This window comes from Drosophila hydei, unplaced genomic scaffold (assembly GCF_003285905.1).
Source record: "Drosophila hydei strain 15085-1641.00,03,60 unplaced genomic scaffold, DhydRS2 tig00000243-arrow-arrow-pilon, whole genome shotgun sequence".
In the NCBI taxonomy this organism is placed as follows: Eukaryota; Metazoa; Arthropoda; class Insecta; order Diptera; family Drosophilidae; genus Drosophila; species Drosophila hydei.
In genome coordinates, this window is record NW_022045693.1 from 448,438 (window position 1) to 468,469 (window position 20,032).

The following is a 20,032-nucleotide window of genomic DNA, read 5'->3' on the forward strand; positions in this document are numbered from 1 at the left end:
AGTTGTATCGATATAATTTTGACTTGCACATGTTACGAACAACGCGCAAAAACAAAAACATTTAATTTGCAATGTCAAGTGAGCCCGAAATTGCGAAGGATGCTGTGCTCAAGCGCAGCGAGCGCCTTTCGGAAGACACGCCACAGGTGCACGGATATGACTTCAATGTGGGCATCAACTACAGCAAGCTGTTCGAGTCATACGTGAACACCGGCTTCCAGGCAACGAATATGGGCCTGGCCATAAAGGAAATCAATAAAATGGTAAGTAATTAAATTGATTGGACACCACATTATACTAAAGACGGACAGTTGGATTGCAGGGCGCAGCCACTGGACGCTGAGCAGCAGGATATGCACGAAACAGATGAGTTCATCAGACGGCGCACCAATTGTACTATATTTCTGGGGTACACCTCTAACTTGGTTTCGTCGGGTTTGCGGGAGACGCTGCGATTCCTTGCCGAGCATCGCATGATCGACTGCATTGTAACGACAGCTGGAGGGGTGGAGGAGGATTTCATCAAATGCCTTGCACCCACATTTATGGGCTCATTCGAGTTAAGTGGAAGCAAGCTTCGAGAGCGTGGAATCAATCGTATTGGCAATCTGCTGGTGCCCAATGACAACTACTGCAAGTTCGAGGATTGGCTAATGCCACTGCTCGATGAAATGCTTGAAGAGCAGCAGAGTAAGGCTACCGTCTGGTCACCCTCACGCATTATTCACAGGCTTGGCGAGCGCATCGGAGATCCCAGTTCCATATACTATTGGGCTGCTAAGAACCAGATACCTGTGTTTTGTCCAGCGCTAACCGATGGAAGTCTAGGTGACATGATGTACTTTCATTCGTTCCGTCACCCGGGTCTGGTTGTGGATATATTATCGGATCTGCGAAGACTTAACACGATGGCCGTCAAAGCTGTTAATACTGGCATGATTATAGTGGGTGGTGGTATCATAAAGCATCACATTTGCAATGCGAATCTTATGCGTAATGGCGCCGATTATTCTGTCTTCATAAACACAGCTTCGGAGTTCGATGGTAGTGACAGTGGCGCACGACCGGATGAGGCGGTATCCTGGGGCAAGATACGCAAAGACGCAACTCCCGTCAAGGTGTACGCCGAGGCTACTTTGGTGTTTCCTCTTATTGTGGGCGAGACCTTTGCCAAGCGACACTTTAGCCAGAAAGAGGCCACATTGTAATTGTGTATATAAATATATAAAGTAAATATAGTGAATATGTTACATAGAAAGTATTGTAATTTTCTGGTGGCCGCATTCTAACAGCCACTTTCGAGCCACAATAAGCAACTATTCAGTCTCCAGTTGAATCGTTGGGAGTGGGCACTAAGAATACTGGCCAAGGAAAGTTGTCAGCCACAGCCACAGCCACAGTCGCAGCCGCAGCTTCTGCATTGGCAGCAGAAAGCCATTAAGCGTTGTTGCCTCTGTGCGAAGATGTGCAAAATGTGATAAATGCAACAAGCAGCCCATTTTCAACTTCAACGGTTATGTTTTGACTAGAGATGAGCGAATGTCGTTCCTTGTTGTTGGCCTTAGGAATCACACGTTCTTACATATCGTTTCGTGTAGAATTGTATCGTATTAGGGAAGCTCCACTCAGCTCTAGCCACCATTACAATGGAATAGAGGTGAGCGCGTGTTGTACATTCCACGAAGATCTTCAATAGAAAAGAAACTAAGTACAAGTACAAAGCATATTTATCGTTAAGGCACTGAGAATCGTGTCTCATCGTATTCTTCTAGGAAAATTTTACCCTTCTCTAGCTGAAACTCCTGCTACTGCTGCCCCGTTATAATGGCTATGTAGTGCACTTTGGTTCTTCGCTTTTTGGCAGGAGCAGAGCGAAAATGCAACTTTTGTTGAGCATTTTAACAGTAAAATGAAAGTTGTGGTCCTTGCTGGTCACAGCTGCTGCTTTGCCCGCTTACCCCTTAGCCAATGCGGCAGCTTCTTTGCTTTTTGTCATACACACAAAAAAGGCAACTAAGTCTTTGGCGTAATTGCTTGGGGTTTGCTGCGCACATAAATTTTGCCTTGACGCTGCCTTGGCGACTTTTCACTTTTGTCATATTTGCCTTCCTTTTCTGCCATGCCCTGCTTTCGCTGCACTTTACGCTTAATAGTCAGAAATTGTTTTGGGAACAATGCATTCGCATAAGCTCACAAATTTGTCATTAATTTTATGTCGCTAATGCCTGCCACCCATCCACGAAAGCCACATCTCAAATTTTATGTTTGTAGCTCAGAGAGTCCCGCTCCCCGCGCCATGTCGTAAGCCTCTGCTGCCTGAGCGAAGTTTTCGTAGTCTGTGCGCATCATTAAAGTCAAAAACGCAAACTTTTCACACACTTTTTTGTTTTCCTGTTTTGGCCGCATTCTTTATTCGTCCTTTTCGCTGCGCTTTCGACAGTGGGTCCTACATATTTTGAGCTATTGTCATTGAGCGAAGTCGAAGTCATGCCAGTATGGCAGCTGCATTTGCTTTGCAACTTTTTTGCACCCACAACTTTTAGACACAACTTTATTTTTTGTTTTCGGTGCGAATATGTACGACTGTCTCCATTGGAGCTCAGTCGACCATCATGTACTTATTATCAAATGCTTTGCTTTATCAAATTTCATAAAATGTTCGCTACACTTTGGCAACAAATGTCAGAAAACTGAAATTTTGCTATCGACAGCGGATGTCGAACGTTTGAACTTGGGTGCTGTTTGCCTTCGCTCTATATAGAAGAACGTGCACGTCAGGCTGTGAAGTAACTGTTAGTGGAGCTTGTTTGTACTTCTTACTATGTTATGTGTTTTGCACAGGATATTACAATATTGTGAGGCCACCTTTAAAAGCACAAAGTAGTTAAATATAAATGTCAGTTTGCTGTTATTAAAAAGCGAATTTAACTCAAGAGCAGCTTATTTCAACAAATAATGTAGCATGCTTTTGAGCGTAGCCAACAATTGTGTATTTAGCTATTTTCGTAGCATGCTTTTCAGCGCACCGACTAAAAATCAAACAATGGACTCTGCTACGCTTTTTGTAGCATACTTTTTAGCGCAGCCGGAAGGAAAAGACAATATTGAATACAAAATGGCGGCGCCCATTTGAGTCAGCGAAGCGGAACAGTGAAAATTGCTGGCAGCTAAGCAGAATCCAAAAATGCTGTATAATTTATATAATTAATATGAAATATAAGTGAATTAATATGAAATATCGTGAACTGAATGTGTAGGCAGGTAGACCTATTTTATGAGACTCCACTGTAGCTGAGCTGCAGTCATAGCAGGTCCAAAGATGCTGTATAATTTATATAATTAATATGAAATATGAGTGAATTAATATGAAATATCTTGAACTGAATGTGTAGGCAGGTAGACCTATTTTATAAGACTCCACTGTAGCTGAGCTGCAGTCATAGCTTAAATATATTATATATTATATAATTTCGGGAGTTTTATACTTAATGCTTAGCTCCCACAGCAGCTATGACTCATAGTGAAGACACCACTGTATCGCTCGGTAATGAAGATGTGCAGCAGTAAACTACAATCGAGTTGCAGTTGGTCTGGCACCAACTGCCGCAACTTGTGGAAACTTGGCAAGAAAATCAATTGCACTTATTATACTTGCGCCATTATCGGCAGCCACACACCAGGCAGCCAAGCCAGGCCAGGCCAGGCCAGCAGCATTGTCGTCGTTAAGAAGTGCTTAACTGCATGCTGTCATATCTAATGCCACACACACACACCCACACACACACACGCACACAGCGCTTAAAAACTAATTACGAGCAAAGCTGTTGCTGTTGCTGTTGCTGTTGTTGCCAGGCAAGTTTAGCGCTCTCTTCTTACTTATTTTAGTTATCCTGGCCAAGTTTCCACTGCTTACGAGCAAATTAAAACTACATTAAAACTTTTGCGAGTCCAGTTCCTGGCAATTGACAGCCACACACTCATACACACACACACAGAGAGCAGCAAAGAAGTATTGATTTTAGTCATAAATAAAGAATTTGCCAAGTTGCTAGCAGGAATAGAAAATATATTTACAATATAAGTCAAGTTATTTAAGGACAATTTAACGCTTGCTGCTGGAGTCGTCGTCCTTTGGCCGCTGTGGCTTGCAGTACTGGCAGCTGCGCCTTACGTATGTCTCCATTAGGATGGTCTGGCTGCTCTGCTGCTCGAGCTCAGCCTGGCAGTCGGGACAGCCACAGATGCCACTGTCAGTGCGACTGCTGCTGCCGTCATCGAATGTATCAGGATTCGTTTGGGTTTTGGTGCTGCGCAGCGTTTCAAATGGCGCTGACTCTTTCTCCGTGTTGCAGCTGCTCCCATTGCTTGGGTTTGTGAAGCAGGGCAAGGCAACCACCTGCTCCCAGAACATTTGCTCGCGTTGCTTCAGATCCTGCACGTGCACCTGTAGCTGCTGTCGCGCTTGCGTCAGCGCGAGCTCATGTTGGAGCAGCTGCTGCTTGCAGCTCAGCGACTCCTGCTGCTGCTTGAACAACTGATCGTAGAGCATGCGCACGTTCTTCTCTCGCCGCTCGCCCGCCTGCTCCAGCATGCTGTCCAGCACCGTTTCCAGCCTGCGATCCAGCTCGCTGAGGTGTTTCCGCGTCTCCGGGTCATCGTCCAGTATGTGCTGCAGGCTTACGTACAGGAAATTCAGCGGACCACTGTTCGTGGCCCAATTCTTGAGCTGGCGTATGGCCAGTTCCGTGCCACGATCGATGCGCCGCAGCAGCCATTGCATCCGCTGCTTGGACTGCGGCTGGTGGCCCTCCAGCATGCGTTGCTGCCATTCGGTATCGGCCTGTCTGTAGCGCTGTTCGTTCTCCACTGTGCGTGCGTGCATTTGGTTGATCTCCTGGATTAGTTGTTGGTTCTTCTGCGTGAGCAGCTCGAAGTTGGAGTCGGCAAGGTGGATGCTCTGGCTGCCACCTCTAAGACGTTCCTGGTCACTCAAGCTGCCATTATAACTGGATATCTCTGATGCAACATTCTCATTATCCTGCACATCCAATTGCAGCTCCTGAATGTCCAATTGCTGCTGCATCAGCTCCAGCCTGTCTTCCGGCTCCGATTGTTGGTGCTCTTTTCGCTGCATCCATCCCTGATGTTCCTGCTTGTGTGTCAGCTCCTGCTCTTGCCGTTGATCCTCCTCCAGTTCCAGATTTCCTTGATATTCGCAAAGCACTTCGCCCAGCGAACGACTCACATTGCCCGCCTTGACAAAGGGCATGCCCAGCTTGCCCATCTCACGCAGCTGCCCGTACATGAGTAGCATCAGACAGTTCCTGGCATATTTGTCCCGCCGGCTCGCCTTGTGGAACACCTGCAGCCAGCGCTGGCTAATCACAATGTCCGACTTGCTAATGTTGTTCGAGTAGACGTCGTACATTATCCGCAGCTGCGACACGAAATGCCGGTCCAGCGTGTTCTCATTCATTTCACACATTTTGCCCAGAATCATAGATCATAGATTTATCTACAGCTTTTCTTCTATGTTTGGCTAATGGTTTGAGTTTGAACAATTTTCATTTTCTTTTTTTATATTTTTGTTTTCAATATAGTCAGGAAATAAAATGTGGATCTGACGGCAAATTTCAAAAACAGTTATGTAAGCCGAAAAAACCGAATGTAGTGTGTGGGAATCGCATAGAAAGGTTGTAGGATGTTAGGGAATGCAGAGAGAGAGGGAGAGAGAGAGAAGGAGGGAAGGAGAGGGAAAGTGAGAGTTAAGGAGAGGGATGAGAGAGAGAGAGAGAGAGAGAGTAAGGCAGAGAAACAGAAAGTATAAGGATGAGGAAGAGAGCTTTACCTCTCTGGAGTAGAAAAAGACAGAGACACAGAGAAAGGCAATTAGAAAGAGAGAGAGAAATGAAATGAATAATAACGGGAGAGAGAGTAAATGAAAGAGACAGAAGTTCGTTAAAGACAGAGAAAACAGAAGTAGAGCGAGAAGATTTTTACATTTTCACAGACTCGCTTGGATTAGAATAAGGATCTCAAAGGACAGCACTTAACAAGGACTCAACCATTAAATTGCTTGTTAATTTAATTTGCTTGTCCGTTTTTTAGCTTTTGAATGCTGAGAACGCCGCTTGCGGCGCCTTTTGATAATTATTCAAATTTCTTAACTACAAGCTTAAAGCAAAAACTCATTTAAAATTCAGCTGGTTTGTGCTTTTGTTGGTTGCTTACAGCCGACAGAATAGAGTTCTGTGTCAGTTTTCACTAGCTGCGTGGCTGCCTGGGCTGTTGGCCGAGGTCAATGGAATGCCTTGCTCCACAAAGTTTTCGCACCTTTCTACCCGAGATAATGGCACATAAATGCCTCAAATACTTGAAAGACATCCACATAGAGAGAGAGAGAGAGCGATAGAGAAAGAGAGAGGGATAGATAGAGTGGGAGAGCGTGGGAGTTTACACAATAGCAGGCGCACATCCTGCCGCCGATAAGCTGGCAATATCCTTGGCCATGCTGTTTAATTCCTTTGCCGTTGCTTTGGCATTTTTTAGTTCGTTTTTTTACTTTTTTCACTCATAAATTGCGCAAATTCCTTTTGTGCACATCAAGATGAAATGGCTGAAGCGAGTGGGCGATGCCAGCATCTCTAAGGACTGTGCAGCCCCAGCACATCTAATTTCTCAGCATGTCCTGTGCACGCTTATTAAAGTATAAATCATTTAATGGCCGTTCCCTGCGATCCGCTTCAACCAACAGAGCAACAAGCAAGTCAAAAAGTGCAACAAAAATACTTAAAAAAAAAAAATACTAACGAAAATCAGCCAAAAAAAAAAAAATGGAAGGTGAATGGGAAGTTAGCAGAAGTGTGGTCTTGCCTAAAGTACATTATCGGTGGACGGGGGTGATGCAAGCTGCAACAAATGTGGCAGAAAACCGCAGCTGAGAGTAGTGCAATTAAATGCAGGAAATAATGGCTACCGCAGCAGTAGCAGCAGCAACAGTAGCAGCTGCCTCTCTGTCTATGGGGGCGTGGTCGCCTCACCGGAAACGACCGAGCACAGGAAGCATTCACAGCATCTTCCAGCCAGGCCCAAGTGTCCAATGCAGCATAACAATTTTGAGGCGAGCGCCAAACAAAGTTCAGCACGAACAAACTTGTGAGACGCTGCAATGAAAGCAATTCAGCTAAGTATGACCAGCTAAGCATAATTGCAATGTGCTTAACTTTGGAGGCGTTGCAAAGCACAGGAAGTGAATTTCTAAGGTTGGTGGGAGAGAGAGAGAGAGAGAAACAGAGAGAAGAGGAGACAATCTTTGATATCAATTTTTAAGTGTGACCAGTTAAGTATAATTGTTAAATGCTTAACTTTGGCGGCTTTGCTGGGGACTAGTTGTTGAAGTAACTTGGCAAGCTACGGCAGAGAAGTTGCATATAAAAGTTAATGCAGATACGAGTTGCTTAAGATCATCGAAAGCTATTTTTAAGTGTGACCAGTTAAGCCTAATTATTGTATGCTAAAGTTTTAAAGTGTTCACATGCAGACTCAAGTGTGAGCAGTTTATTTTAATTGGAAAAGCTTAATTAAAAAGGCGTAAGATTTGAAATCTCAGTGCGTAATGAATTCATTAAACAATTCAAGTTATTCATAGACATAGTCACTTAAGTATTGTTCAGCAGGCCAACGGTTGTTTGCTTCATTTTATTAATTTTTGAGAGGAAAATGACCTGCTAAGCTTTTGACAAATGACTTGCCAAGCAAAACCTAATGTAGCGCAACTGAAACCAAATTTGATATGATTCTGTAGCCTGACCTCATGTGGGGCTTGAACTGCGGCTTTTGCTTTGCTCAAAGCAATTCATGCGTGTGTGTGCGAACGCTCAATATGGAAAATGCATGTTGTATAATGCAATTTTCAATTGCCAACTATGAAAATATATTTTAGTTTTTTTTCCAACGCTTTCTCTGTGTTCTGTGTTCTGCATGTGTTGGCGCTTAATTGAATTGAATGTGCACTTAAGCGACATTCGTTGATAATGAAATTCTAGTAGAAAATTGCAGACGAAAGTGTGGCTCGGACAAAGCGCTGAATATACTATATTTTGTAGCTATGCAAATGCAAAGTTTTCCATTTTTATTCTGCTCGTTTTATTGCACAATAAATAATGCGAAATAAGTAGATGAAATAGCAGCGCGCACAACTAAAGTGGGGGCGTGGCGGGGGCCTGGAGCAACAGCTGCCTGGCAACGGCAACGGCAAAGGCGAATTCGAAATGAAATTAAACTTCTGCTGGGGAAAACGTTCATGGAATTTGCCAACATTTACAGCAAAAGCGAGGGAAGTAGAGAGAGAGGCAGAGAAAGTGCGAGAGCGGTAAAGCTGGAGTCTCTGGTATAACCATATTTTATTTTATTTCATTTGATTTGATTTTATATTTGATTTCGTTTAATGCTTTATTTTATGCTTTGCAAATAATCGATTTGTCAGTTGAACTGTCGTCCCGTTGATTTGTCCATTCGTCCGTTTGTCCGTTCGTCTGTCTGTCTGTTTGACTTTTAGCTGGAATGTTGGCCAAAGTATGAGCAGCTGCTTCAATATTGCGCATAGCATTTCAAAAACTTCACATAGCACTGGGCTACAGACATGACTCTATAACCATATAGAGTGCACATGTCTGGAGTCGAACAAGATTAGAGTAGTAGACTAGAAGTTACCCTAGAAAAAGACTGAAATCAGCTACAAATATGAGACTGTAATCATGAAGTGTATAGAAACAAGCTTAGACTGGTAAGCTAAAAACTGTCTTATGAAAAAGTAGAACTTTTCAAATAACTTGACTATATCTACCAAATTTTAAAGCTTAGTCGCTCATATTTTAGTAGAGCTTGTTAAATATATGATCTATTGGCTTAACGTCGGCTTCATACCAAATTTAGTAGTCATAATACTTGTACTTTCTGAGTTCCTATAGGATACCATGCCTCTGGCTGGGTTTTAGCTAAGATTTTGGACTTAAATTGAGGATTGTTCATTATAGTAGATGTATAAAAAATTTTCTGATTTTAGCTTGAGCAGTTGCTGAGTTCAAATAGCAATTTCTTTGTTAAATCTGTATCAATGCTTGTATACCCTTTCTATCTTGACTACAGGATATTAAATTCCTCACAATTGACTTTGCTACGGAGTTTTATTGATTGATTTTCAATGGCCATTGCGAAAAGTGAGCGTCAGAGCAACAGACAATCAGCCATAGCTATGGGAAAGCCAGCCAGCTGCAGCTGCTAGCATTCAGGCTGCCAGGCAGGCAGCTAGGCAGGTCTCAGCCATCGCCTGCTGCTTTAGCTTCAGCACACGCTGCGTATGCTCAATATATATTGTGATGATGGCCACGTAGCTGGTTAGTTGAACTGTTGTCGGCGAAAAAGTTTGCACAAGAAATTCGAGCAATGATGAAGTGTTTTTATTGTGTTTATTGGCATGCGTTTTTAATGAAGCAAACAGTCAAATGGAAAATAGCTGCGGGCCGACTAAGAACTAAGGGCAAAGCCGGAGGATTCTTAGCAATCGGCATACAAACAACTCTATTATGTACACATATACATACATATACATATATATAAATTTGTTTATGTTAAATGAAACTTTTTTCATTAAAACTCTTGAAACGAAGAACCTGAAGTACCAGCTGGATAAGTGAGTGCAAAATGTTATTTTATTGTCAACAAGCAAAGTTACAAAGGGCCGAATTGTTGAAGCGGAGGGGGCAGGGGATGGGTATGGAGTAGGGGCGAGGGAAGGGGCAGAAGCGGGAGCCAGAGAGCTGCCAAAATATATTTAATATGCAATATAAACACAGAGCAATGGCAAGCAGTAACAAGGACACAAGGACAACAACATGACACGCTCATAAACTCATTTGGGGCGCTGGTACAACAACAACAACAACAATATCTTGCTTGTCATGCTCGTTCAGGAAGTGAAACAGAGTATATCGGTTTTGTAATGCATTAAATACATGTATTAATATATATTATATATCGGCTTATAGTAAACATGGCTATATATATTAATATATTAAGAGACTTAAATTTTTTATTTATTTTTGACATTTTACCTATTTTATTTATTTTAAATGATCCTGAAAAAATCATATTGCTCATGAGCATTATCGTTAATGATAATTAACAGCAATAATCATGAAAATAAATGATGACTACTCTGAATTATCATTATTGCTAATCAACATTACGACAAACTTCATTATTATAATAATAATAAGTGTTTATTAATAATAATTAAAAGTTACTAACATACTAAAAATAAAATATTTAATAAACATTGATCATTGTACATTGACCAAAAACATGAAAAACTTTAATATATATATATATATATATATATATATACATTTCTCAGCTAACCATAGAACTAAATACAAAACTTGGTGGCTTTAGATCTTACGCAGTACGAGATATAAATTAATAATTGCATTTCGATCATGAAATGATTTAACTACTTTTGCAGCGCGAACGAGTATTATGCCGTCGGTATCGCTTTCGTACTTATTTTTTTAGAAGGACAGCAAAGAATTTTTTAATAATACCTCAAGGATTTCACAGTGTAAGGAAAACATCAAATATACATAAATGTTCCGCTTGTTGTTGGTTGTTGTTGTTTATGTCAAAAGTCACAGCTAACCCACAACTGTGCCCACAACTTTTTTCATTAATTTTAGTAAAACGAGACAGAGCGAGAGCCGACTTCTGGCGCATTAGCCATGGCGATTAAGCACTGCCTGCTCCGGCTCTTGCTGTCAGTCTATAAAAAATTTTGCCAGCAGTCATTATCAATTTATGCCCCAAAAGGTTAGCTGCCGGCTGGGACTACAGTAAAATTTGTTGCTGGTGCCAAAATTGAATTGTTTAATAAAATATAGCCCACTAAGCCCCCAGGCTCATCTATGGTTAAATCTGCTGTCAAATATACCAAATACTCGGTATTTCTTCGTGCAATTAGCAATGGAATTTGTTTTTTCTTAGACTCTGGCCACTCTGTGGTATGCATATGCAATTGTGTCTGAGGTATTTTTTTATGGTATTTTTGTTGTCCTTGTTGTAGCTTACGCCCTTTGGAATTTATTGCGCATTTCAGTTTGAAAAACATTTTTGTGGTAGTTTTGTTGTAAATATGTATTTAAGTTTTGCTTAATAAGGAATTCACTTGTCTTAAGCCATTGGAAATTGGAAATGAATAACTTGTTGTTGCTTTAGGGATCTGCCATTTTTAAGATTTATGTAACTGATCTGCTACTCTACTACTCCCCTACTCTACTACTACTCTACTACTCTACTACTCTACTACTACTCTACTACTCTACTACTCTACTACTCTACTACTCTACTACTCTACTACTCTACTACTCTACTACTCTACTACTCTACTACTCTACTACTCTACTACTCTACTACTCTACTACGCGACGACGCGACGACGCGACGACGCGACGACGCGACGACGCGACGACGCGACGACGCGACGCCGCGACGACGCGACGACGCGACGACGCGACGACGCGACGACGCGACGACGCGACGACGCGACGACGCGACGCCGCGACGACGCGACGACGCGACGACGCGACGACGCGACGACGCGACGACGCGACGACGCGACGACGCGACGACGCGACGACGCGACGACGCGACGACGCGACGACGCGACGACGCGACGACGCGACGACGCGACGACGCGACGACGCGACGACGCGACGACGCGACGACGCGACGACGCGACGACGCGACGACGCGACGACGCGACGACGCGACGACGCGACGACGCGACGACGCGACGACGCGACGACGCGACGACGCGACGACGCGACGACCGCGAGACGCGACGACGCGACGCCGCGACGCCGCGACGACGCGACGACGCGACGACGGACGACGCGACGACGCGACGACGCGACGACGACGACTACTCTACTACTCTACTACTCTACTACTCTACTACTCTACTACTCTACTACTCTACTACTCTACTACTCTACTACTCTACTACTCTACTACTCTACTACTCTACTACTCTACTACTCTACTACTCTACTACTCTACTACTCTACTACTCTACTACTCTACTACTCTACTACTCTACTACTCTACTACTCTACTACTCTACTACTCTACTACTCTACTACTCTACTACTCTACTACTCTACTACTCTACTACTCTACTACTCTACTACTCTACTAATCTACTACTCTACTACTCTACTACTCTACTACTCTACTACTCTACTACTCTACTACTCTACTACTCTACTACTCTACTACTCTACTACTCTACTTCTCCACGACTCTGCTACTCTATTAAAATTAAGACTTTAAGTCGATGCGCCCATCTTCCTGTTGCTTTAGTGCTAACTAAAAAGTATTTTTGTAACAATTTTCAAACATTTTCCTGCTCTGTAGCTCATGTGACCGCAGCTGCGACAGCGAATTCTTTGGCTCAAACCAACCGAGTGCATTCTGGCCAAAAACCGAAAAAAGTAGAAAAGAGTCAAAGCCATGCATATGTATGACGCATGTTGTTAATGGCATTTCCGAATGGAAAACTGGCCAAAAGAAAACTTGCTTACTAAAAAAAAGAAGGGAAAACCTAAAGCTAAAGCTAAAGCTAAAGGGAAGAGTCATCATCAAAAAATGAAGCTAAGTGCTGTATCCTGTAGCTGTTGCCACAATCGCATCTGGAATGCTCTTTGCCCGTGTAGCCCGCTGCGGTTGAAGTGAGCTTGCAGCAGAGCGCACTGCCAGCGAGGGCTTAAGCTGAATGTTGGCTTAAAGCCAGACCGGGCCAGGCCAGCACAATATGTGCATAACTTTCGCTTTCCGTTTGAAAGTCGCTACACACAGCAAATGCCAGGCATATAATCTCTGACCCAAATCCCTCTATCCACGTCGCCTACGCCGGGGGCGACGCCTTAAAGACATAAGCAAACGGGGTCACACTTACCTGAGGGTAGTTATGCTAAGCAAATATTGGCACTTGCTTCAATAAACCCGGCTGAGGCTGGGGCTGAGTCCTGGCGTGGATAAAACGGGTCACAAGCCGCAGTTATGGCAGCTGGGACTAAGCTTCACATTTTCCTGTAGCAAGTAGCGAAAATCGGAGCCATTTAATTGCAAATGCCAAAAAAGGAGCTTTAATGGCCTTCAAGTGGGCGAGTATGTGTGGGCGTGGCACTTTGCGCTTGAATTAACAAATTAATGCAAATCAACTTGGAGCTGCTGCTGCTGCTGCTGCTGCCATCATCTAATGAATATTTATTAACTTTTTCTTTACACTCTTCACTCTCATCTCCCGGTCAGCCGTACCGCGTCCTCTCGTCCTACGTCCTCCATCGCTTGTTGTTCTCTCTTCTTTTTCGGTCTCTGAACAGCTGCATTTCGATTTTCAAGCTCTAATTTAATTGCAGCAGCAAGGACAACAGCATCCGCATCCGCGTCCGCTTCCGCCGAGGCACAACATCCGCCAGCAGCTGACAATCGCATTACTATGCGCCGCCTTGATGGATGAGCTTCACTTCAGCTACGCCCACTCGGCTGAAGTTAGTCGATCCACGGCAACCTGTACAGGTGGACGAGCATTGCTGCTGCCGGCTCTGCTCGTGCTTAATGCACTCATTTAATTGCATTATGCCGCAGGTCCTTGCATTGCCTCAAAGTGCGGCTGGGCTGCTGGCAGGTGGCAAGTAGCATGTCGCATGTGGCATGTGGCAGCTGCTACTTCTGCTGCTCCTCACTGTCACCAGCCAGTTGTCGCACTCAACAATAACAATAAGCAAAGTGCTTCAGCTGGGAGTAAGCGACTTGGGAGATACCCTGAGAGAGAATTGTTATCGATATTAATGAATTAGCAAAAGTCAATGGATATATCGATACGCATTGATTTAGACTTCAAGTTACTTGAGCTTCCATCTCTAAGAGTTTTGCTTTCAATAGAGTAGATAGCAGTAGGAGGATCGTATACCCAATCTTAAATTACACACACAGCATAACAGACTTAAAATACCCTTTGATAGAGTATATCGTATAAGCACTGCATTAATTTGCATGCGAGAAAACAACTTCTTCGTACCCTTACAATGTTTTCACTCCTTGACTTTAATGAAGTCAAGAAGATGCGGCTGCTCGTAAAGCGAGCGCAAAACAAGAAAAAATGAATAATGCTTTGCATTTATAATCACAAAAGCAGGAAACGTATAATTAAAGATGTCTTTCATCTCCTTTGCATACATCATAGAAGAATTGCACTTAAATACTGAAGCAGCGGCAGCTGTTGGCTTTGGCTTGGAGCTGTTCCGAGTCTCGCGACAGCTGGACACAGCAGCTGGGCTGTTCATCCAGGGCCGTCACCTGCTGACCCTTGTCCAGCCAATCGATGAACGCATTCACGCCGAAATTTCCCATTTTGGTGCGCAGCATGTGATGAGCCATGGCCGCCTCATCGTTGTTCCGATAGATGATGATATAGACATAGCGCTTGGGCTGGTATTCATAGACGCACAGCTTCACATAGTGGCTGATCAAGCGTAGCTCCTGGTGCACCTGCAGCGGTGTCAGATGATTGACATTGTTGAGGAAAAGTGTTTTGCGATTGCGCGACTCGCGCACCTGAATTTTCAATCGATCGAGCCGAAAGCGATGCTGCAAGCTAGTGATTAAAGAAAGTTAAACATTTTTATACAAGTAGATTGTCTAAAAAATAACTGAACCCATGACAACGCAATGCCAGTTGCTACGATCTACGCTTACATTTCCATCGCCAGCGCCTTTCGCCTCGCATCGATGTACTGCAGGTAGGCATAGCCGCGGCTGCTGCCCGAGAAGTCAATCTTGAAGCGCAGCATATAGACATCGCCCAGCTCGACAGCCACCTGCATTATGTGATCCGCCGTGCAGCGCTTGTGAATGCGTGTTAGAAACAGCTATAAAGAAAACTTAATATCAAATATTTTTTAGTATATAAAGTCTTCACCTCGTCTGCGCCCGATTCGAGCTCGGCGAGCCTTTTGGCATCCAAGGACAAGCAACTGGTCACATAAATGGTGCCATTTACTTGACTTTTGCGATATTTGTGCTGCGAATTGAAATCCATTTCAACAAAGTGCAAAACGCGTGCGCAGAAGCTTTGGCTGTTGCTGGCGGTGTTGCCAGCTGCAATTTTGAGATGTGCAAACTACGCAGCGTTGCCAGCTGCTTTTGAGACGTGAGCATTGCTGGAATGGCAAATACAATATTGCTTAGAGATGACCTACGGTCTTTTGAGCTCTTCAATGCGATATGCATAAGTGTATCAGTGAGCAGTCAGAGCAAAGGCAACAAACGCAGAGACAATATATAATATATATATTTATCCATATGGATAATTTATGTTGCCTCGCCTGCCAAAAGCTTCTGAGATACGACATTAGCAATGGTAATATTTAGTAAGAGAAAATTAAATATATATATGGATAATTTAAGTTGCATTGCTTTTGTGATACGACACTAGCAAACGTTAATACTGATCAGCATTGCTGCACGTTCGCATGGCAATTGCTGCCATCTTGAATTTGACAAGCAAATGCCGAGTCGCAGCTGCCTTATGTTCACTTTGCAGTGCTGGCAGATTTTGTTTCGACAGTGTTGCCATATCAATGCAATTTTAAATAAAATACCAAACGAAAACATGCCAAAAAGCATAACAATTTTATATTTGGTATTTAATAAAAGTGTTTTCAAGGACTAATCGCAGCGCCACTGTTGTTGTTATTGCCGTCTTGGCATTGTTGTGGACAGGTGGCGCGTGCTTTTTTTCTAGCTCATGCCTAACAATATAAATTAATGCAGGCCACACGCACACACCTGCTTCGCTAGCCACAGACCGCAGCACCTACACTTTGTTAGTTGTTGTTGCGGCTGCGGTTAGGCCGCCCGCTGCTGGCAAGCTCAAGCTCTAGCTGAGAGTAAGAGCCGTTCCGCTGCACTCAAGTGCCTGCTGTTGGCTGTAGCTGCGGCTGCGGCTGGTGCTGGGGCTGGGGCTGCTTCATTTTCCTAATTTATACGCGCGCAACGCTAATGAAAATTTGCGTAACAAGGCAAACCACATGCTTTGTTGCTAGCGCAGCCATCGCAGCCAGCTGCCTTTGTGCTTATTGTAAATGACATGGCGTTGGTTTCTGGCACTTGAAGGTGCATGCGGCGCCGCTTGGTGCTCCACTTGATGCCTTCGCCTGCGGTTGGGAAAGTTATGCGCGGTTGCAGTTCGCCTGGAGGCAGCCGTCATAATCCTGTCATGGCCTGCTACAGCGTCCTTGATAAATTGTTGAAGCCACTTACTAACCTGAGAAACTCTGTCTAGGGACCGAATTCAATCGATATTTGGATACCCAGCAGTTTATATCTAGTTTTCAAACTTCACTCCTGAATAAATAGTAGAATAATCAAATTCAAGCAATGATAAAGGAACCCGATGAGAAGCGGTTGGATCGCCACTTCAGGCAACAACTGGAGGAATATGATACGATCTTCAAGCAGGAAGCTTGCGTGTCGGATCAATGCATTATTTCATGTTGGCTGCAGATCTTCAAGGCAGCGCCCAAGGCAGAAAAGTGGGCTAGGAATAGTTTGATGCTGTTGATGTACGGCCACCTGAAGGAGGTTGGCTATCTACAGGTGCCCTTTACGGATAGGCGCAACGTGGGCCGGAATCTTAATGAAATACTGGATGGGTATTCGGGATTGCCTGTGACAAATAACGACAAATACACACGAGTCCTAACGCCTGTTCGCGAGGAGGGGACGCCGTCTCAAACTGAAGCTGAAGACTTGACGAAAGCCAGTGAAGAGTTCACTCCCAAGAGCCAGACTTCTAAGCAACTATTGAGAGCTCCGTCAAATATCGCAGAGAACACACTCGACGATGGGAGCAACGGGCATACTACGAGCTTCGCTTCTCTCTCTCAGAACTCTCACAACGTGCTATACGACACCTTCGATTCCCACACGTGCTACCTACACAAGGGTGAGCTTGATGAGTGTGCGGCGGAGAGCAGGAGAATGCTGGCGGTGGAAGCTGTAATTCAATCTATGCAACGGCTGAATAGAACTTCATTGGACGTTATACCCGAAGAGGGAGCCAACACGGTGACTGCTGAAGATCACTGCTATGCGAAGCTTGTCACGAACATTTTCAAGGCTAACAAAAAGAAGTATAACGAAAGGCAGCTTGAGGAAAATACTTCCAGTCTAGGTTCTAGCGAGCCGATGGCAGAGCCCAAAGCAACTGTGGCTAGGCCAAAGGCGACAGTTCTCATAAAGCCAACTTCAAGGCGCTCGACAGCGCGTGAACCGCCTGTAGAATCGGCTAGACGTGAAGCCTGCGATGCTGAGTTGATGTTTCTGCGCCAACGCAACAAGCAGCTGCGGCGCGAGTGCCTCATCTACTACCACAAGAACGGGAATCTACGCAAACATCCCAAGTACCCGAAGCCCAAGCTGCAGACTGTGGGGTTTCTAGTGTCCGCCTATCGAGCGCATTATCATTTCACTCGCTGGCATCCACAGATCAGCCATCGCTTTCCCCAGGAGTACAGTCGGACGAATGGCTGGCGCACCTATCGAAACATTCTGCTAGCCAGCGCTGTGCCGCGTTGTATCCTCCGGCAGGTGCCGGACTCCGAACGCTCCTGCACGACCCACCACATACCACACATATCGCCGGTTAAGATGGGCGACAGCCGAATCAGCACATACGAGCTGCACTACCTCTTAGCCCGACTAAAGGCCAAAAAATTAAGCATTGGTAGGGAATTTGCATTGTAAGCCAACAATGCAAGCTAAAATAAAATTAAACAAAAACGAATAAAAAAGTAAGTAAATTAAAATAAAATTATAAATTAAAGTTAATTAATATTAATGTGGTTAAAAGTATTTGATAAAATTATATAAATAAAACATATTATATAAAAAAATATATAATATATATTTTAATAAAAATATATTTTAAAATAATTATGATTATAAGTAAGCTGAAATAAATTAAGTTATATAGAAAAAAATAAATATAGGAAAAAATAAATATAATTTAAATAAAAATATATTAAAAATACATAATTTATTGTAAACTATAATTAATAAATGGAATTATTTATTTTTGCAGCCAGCTGCAAGTTAATTAATTCCAATTCGTATTATTTTTTAATTAGTAATCGAGCTGAAAAGCAACAATAGCCTCGGGGCTGCCAGCTGAAAATCTGCTCGTAAACAGCGGCTAATATTTTTTAATTATGCAACAGAGCACACACAACAACAACCGCAACAGCAACAACAACAGAAACAGCAACAGCAATAGCGACCACAAATAAAATGGCTGCCAGCTGCACGACGCCGCCGCCATTTTGTAAGCAGCTGAAATTAGCGGGCGCATAAAAGAAGCCAACGGAAACAAGCAAAGCGAGAAACAAAATGGAAATGTCGCCAAAAGCAGTTGCAGGCAGTCGTTGTCGTTGCAATTGTTGTCGTTGGGCGAGGGCGTGGGCGTGGTCAAGCGGCAATTGCAAATGGTCAATGAACTTGGCGCATTGCTGAAGTAACTGCGGCACAAATTTACTTGCCACAGCTACAGTGGAGCAACGTTAGAGTGGAACATGGAAAAAATTACAATTAAATACAAGAAATTTGATTTTTCAAATGATGGCTATAGGCATATGTATACTATAGATAGTTGAGGTTAGATTTTGAAAGAAAATACTCAAGGTATTTTGAAAATACCAAAAACTTTGCACGAGTGTTGGGCTCTTTTAGCTCCTTAAGTACTAAGGGATCTTTTATTATTCAGTATTTTTTCCATTTCTGAAAATACCCAATATTTAGACAGAATTCTTCTAGTGTTGGGCAACTTCAAAAGTGATAATTGAAGACAATTGCTTGAGTTCACAGCGACTCTACTCCATGGGAACTTCAAAGTAGCAAGCTACCCAGCTTACAGTGAGCATATTTAGCACACACTGTGTGTATATGTGTGTGGATATATAGTGGCAGTAAATAAGATATATACCCGAGTATGCATATATTGCAAATGGCTTCATCAGCTTCTGACTATGCAAATTTATGGTCTATATTTAGGCATTTTGCACACAACGTACACAGCGTTCCGTCTGCGGCTGCATAAATTAATTATTTATGGCTTGTGAAACATGTTGCTTAACTTTGTCACAAACGTCCAGCCCCTGCCAATGTCGCTTCGTAGTTAAAGCTGACACAACAACAACTACAACTATAATAACAACAACATTAGCAACATCATCATCAACGTTTGTTTGTTCAGTTTGCGAATTTTGTGGCCTAGAGCCGTGTTGATTGGAGGCAACGCCCAGAGGGCTTATCTAATAGAATTGATCGCAAAATATGGTCTTGTTTTTAAGTTTTCTTTTATATTATTTGTATTCTCTTCTTCTCTCTCTCTTTCTCTCTCACTCTCTCCCGCTCTGTCCTGTTGGCGTCCCATTTTCATGCATGGCACGCACACATAATTATAATTTTTACAACGTCTAAATAAACGCAAATTTCTTATGCACAAAGGCAACTCAGACATTGGGCCTCGCTGTTAGGGCTAGAGCGGGGGCTTTGAGGCGGGAACTCAATGGAGCTGCTCAGCGCGCTCTGTGGCTATTTGTAATGAATGACAGTCCAAAGAAGGCATCCGATACGTTTGCAAATTCTACAAAGAGTATATGTGCCTTGATGGGGTATCATGAGTTGGCTGGCCAGTTGCACAGGATGTGTGTGTGGAGCAGTGTTGGAAAACGATTTGTGCATGTGAGAGTCAGACAAAGGAACACTTTTGTGAAGAACTTAGGTAACTTCGCTAATCAGATCATTTTTTGTTAGAGATAGGGAAAATAGTGTTGGAAAACAATCAGTTAATATAATAAATTCTAAGATAGAATTATGAAAGTTAGAAAAAGTAGAAAATTTTAGCGTGGCTTAGGTT

General features: G+C 43.4%; 3 protein-coding genes across 4 annotated transcripts; 2 read left to right on the plus strand and 1 right to left on the minus strand.

The window, feature by feature from the left end:
* Positions 1-44: 44 nt before the first annotated feature.
* LOC111592836 (probable deoxyhypusine synthase) lies at positions 45-1,223 on the plus strand. 2 transcript variants are annotated; one of them, XM_023305259.2, is made up of 2 exons: positions 45-263; positions 312-1,223. In XM_023305259.2, the coding sequence occupies exons 1-2, from the start codon at positions 72-74 to the stop codon at positions 1,206-1,208; spliced, it is 1,089 nt and encodes a 362-aa protein (XP_023161027.2). In that variant the 5' UTR covers positions 45-71; the 3' UTR covers positions 1,209-1,223. The 2 variants fall into 2 exon arrangements, with proteins under 2 accessions (XP_023161027.2, XP_023161028.2); XM_023305260.2 differs by having other exon boundaries at positions 212-263; positions 323-1,223.
* A 13,038-nt stretch (positions 1,224-14,261) lies between these two features.
* LOC111592832 (dead end protein 1) lies at positions 14,262-15,289 on the minus strand. Its single transcript, XM_023305256.2, has 3 exons — positions 15,035-15,289; positions 14,812-14,984; positions 14,262-14,710 (listed from the first exon to the last, which is right to left on the minus strand). The coding sequence occupies exons 1-3, from the start codon at positions 15,152-15,154 to the stop codon at positions 14,311-14,313; spliced, it is 693 nt and encodes a 230-aa protein (XP_023161024.2). The 5' UTR covers positions 15,155-15,289; the 3' UTR covers positions 14,262-14,310.
* A 1,135-nt stretch (positions 15,290-16,424) lies between these two features.
* On the plus strand, positions 16,425-17,904 carry LOC111592851. The gene has a single exon (XM_023305288.2). The coding sequence runs from the start codon at positions 16,495-16,497 to the stop codon at positions 17,860-17,862; it is 1,368 nt and encodes a 455-aa protein (XP_023161056.2). The 5' UTR covers positions 16,425-16,494; the 3' UTR covers positions 17,863-17,904.
* The last annotated feature ends 2,128 nt before the right edge of the window (positions 17,905-20,032 follow it).

Excerpts from the sequence above, each read along its gene's own strand:
- LOC111592836 (XM_023305259.2), top strand. The coding sequence starts at position 72 with ATGTCAAGTGAGCCCGAAATTGCGAAGGATGCTGTGCTCAAGCGCAGC. Across the intron at positions 264-311 it reads TAAAGGAAATCAATAAAATG|TTGGATTGCAGGGCGCAGCC; the intron begins GTAAGTAATTAA and ends AAAGACGGACAG.
- LOC111592832 (XM_023305256.2), bottom strand. The coding sequence starts at position 15,154 with ATGGATTTCAATTCGCAGCACAAATATCGCAAAAGTCAAGTAAATGGC. Across the intron at positions 14,985-15,034 it reads TCGAATCGGGCGCAGACGAG|CTGTTTCTAACACGCATTCA; the intron begins GTGAAGACTTTA and ends TTTTCTTTATAG. Across the intron at positions 14,711-14,811 it reads AAGGCGCTGGCGATGGAAAT|CTTGCAGCATCGCTTTCGGC; the intron begins GTAAGCGTAGAT and ends TTTAATCACTAG.
- LOC111592851 (XM_023305288.2), top strand. The coding sequence starts at position 16,495 with ATGATAAAGGAACCCGATGAGAAGCGGTTGGATCGCCACTTCAGGCAA.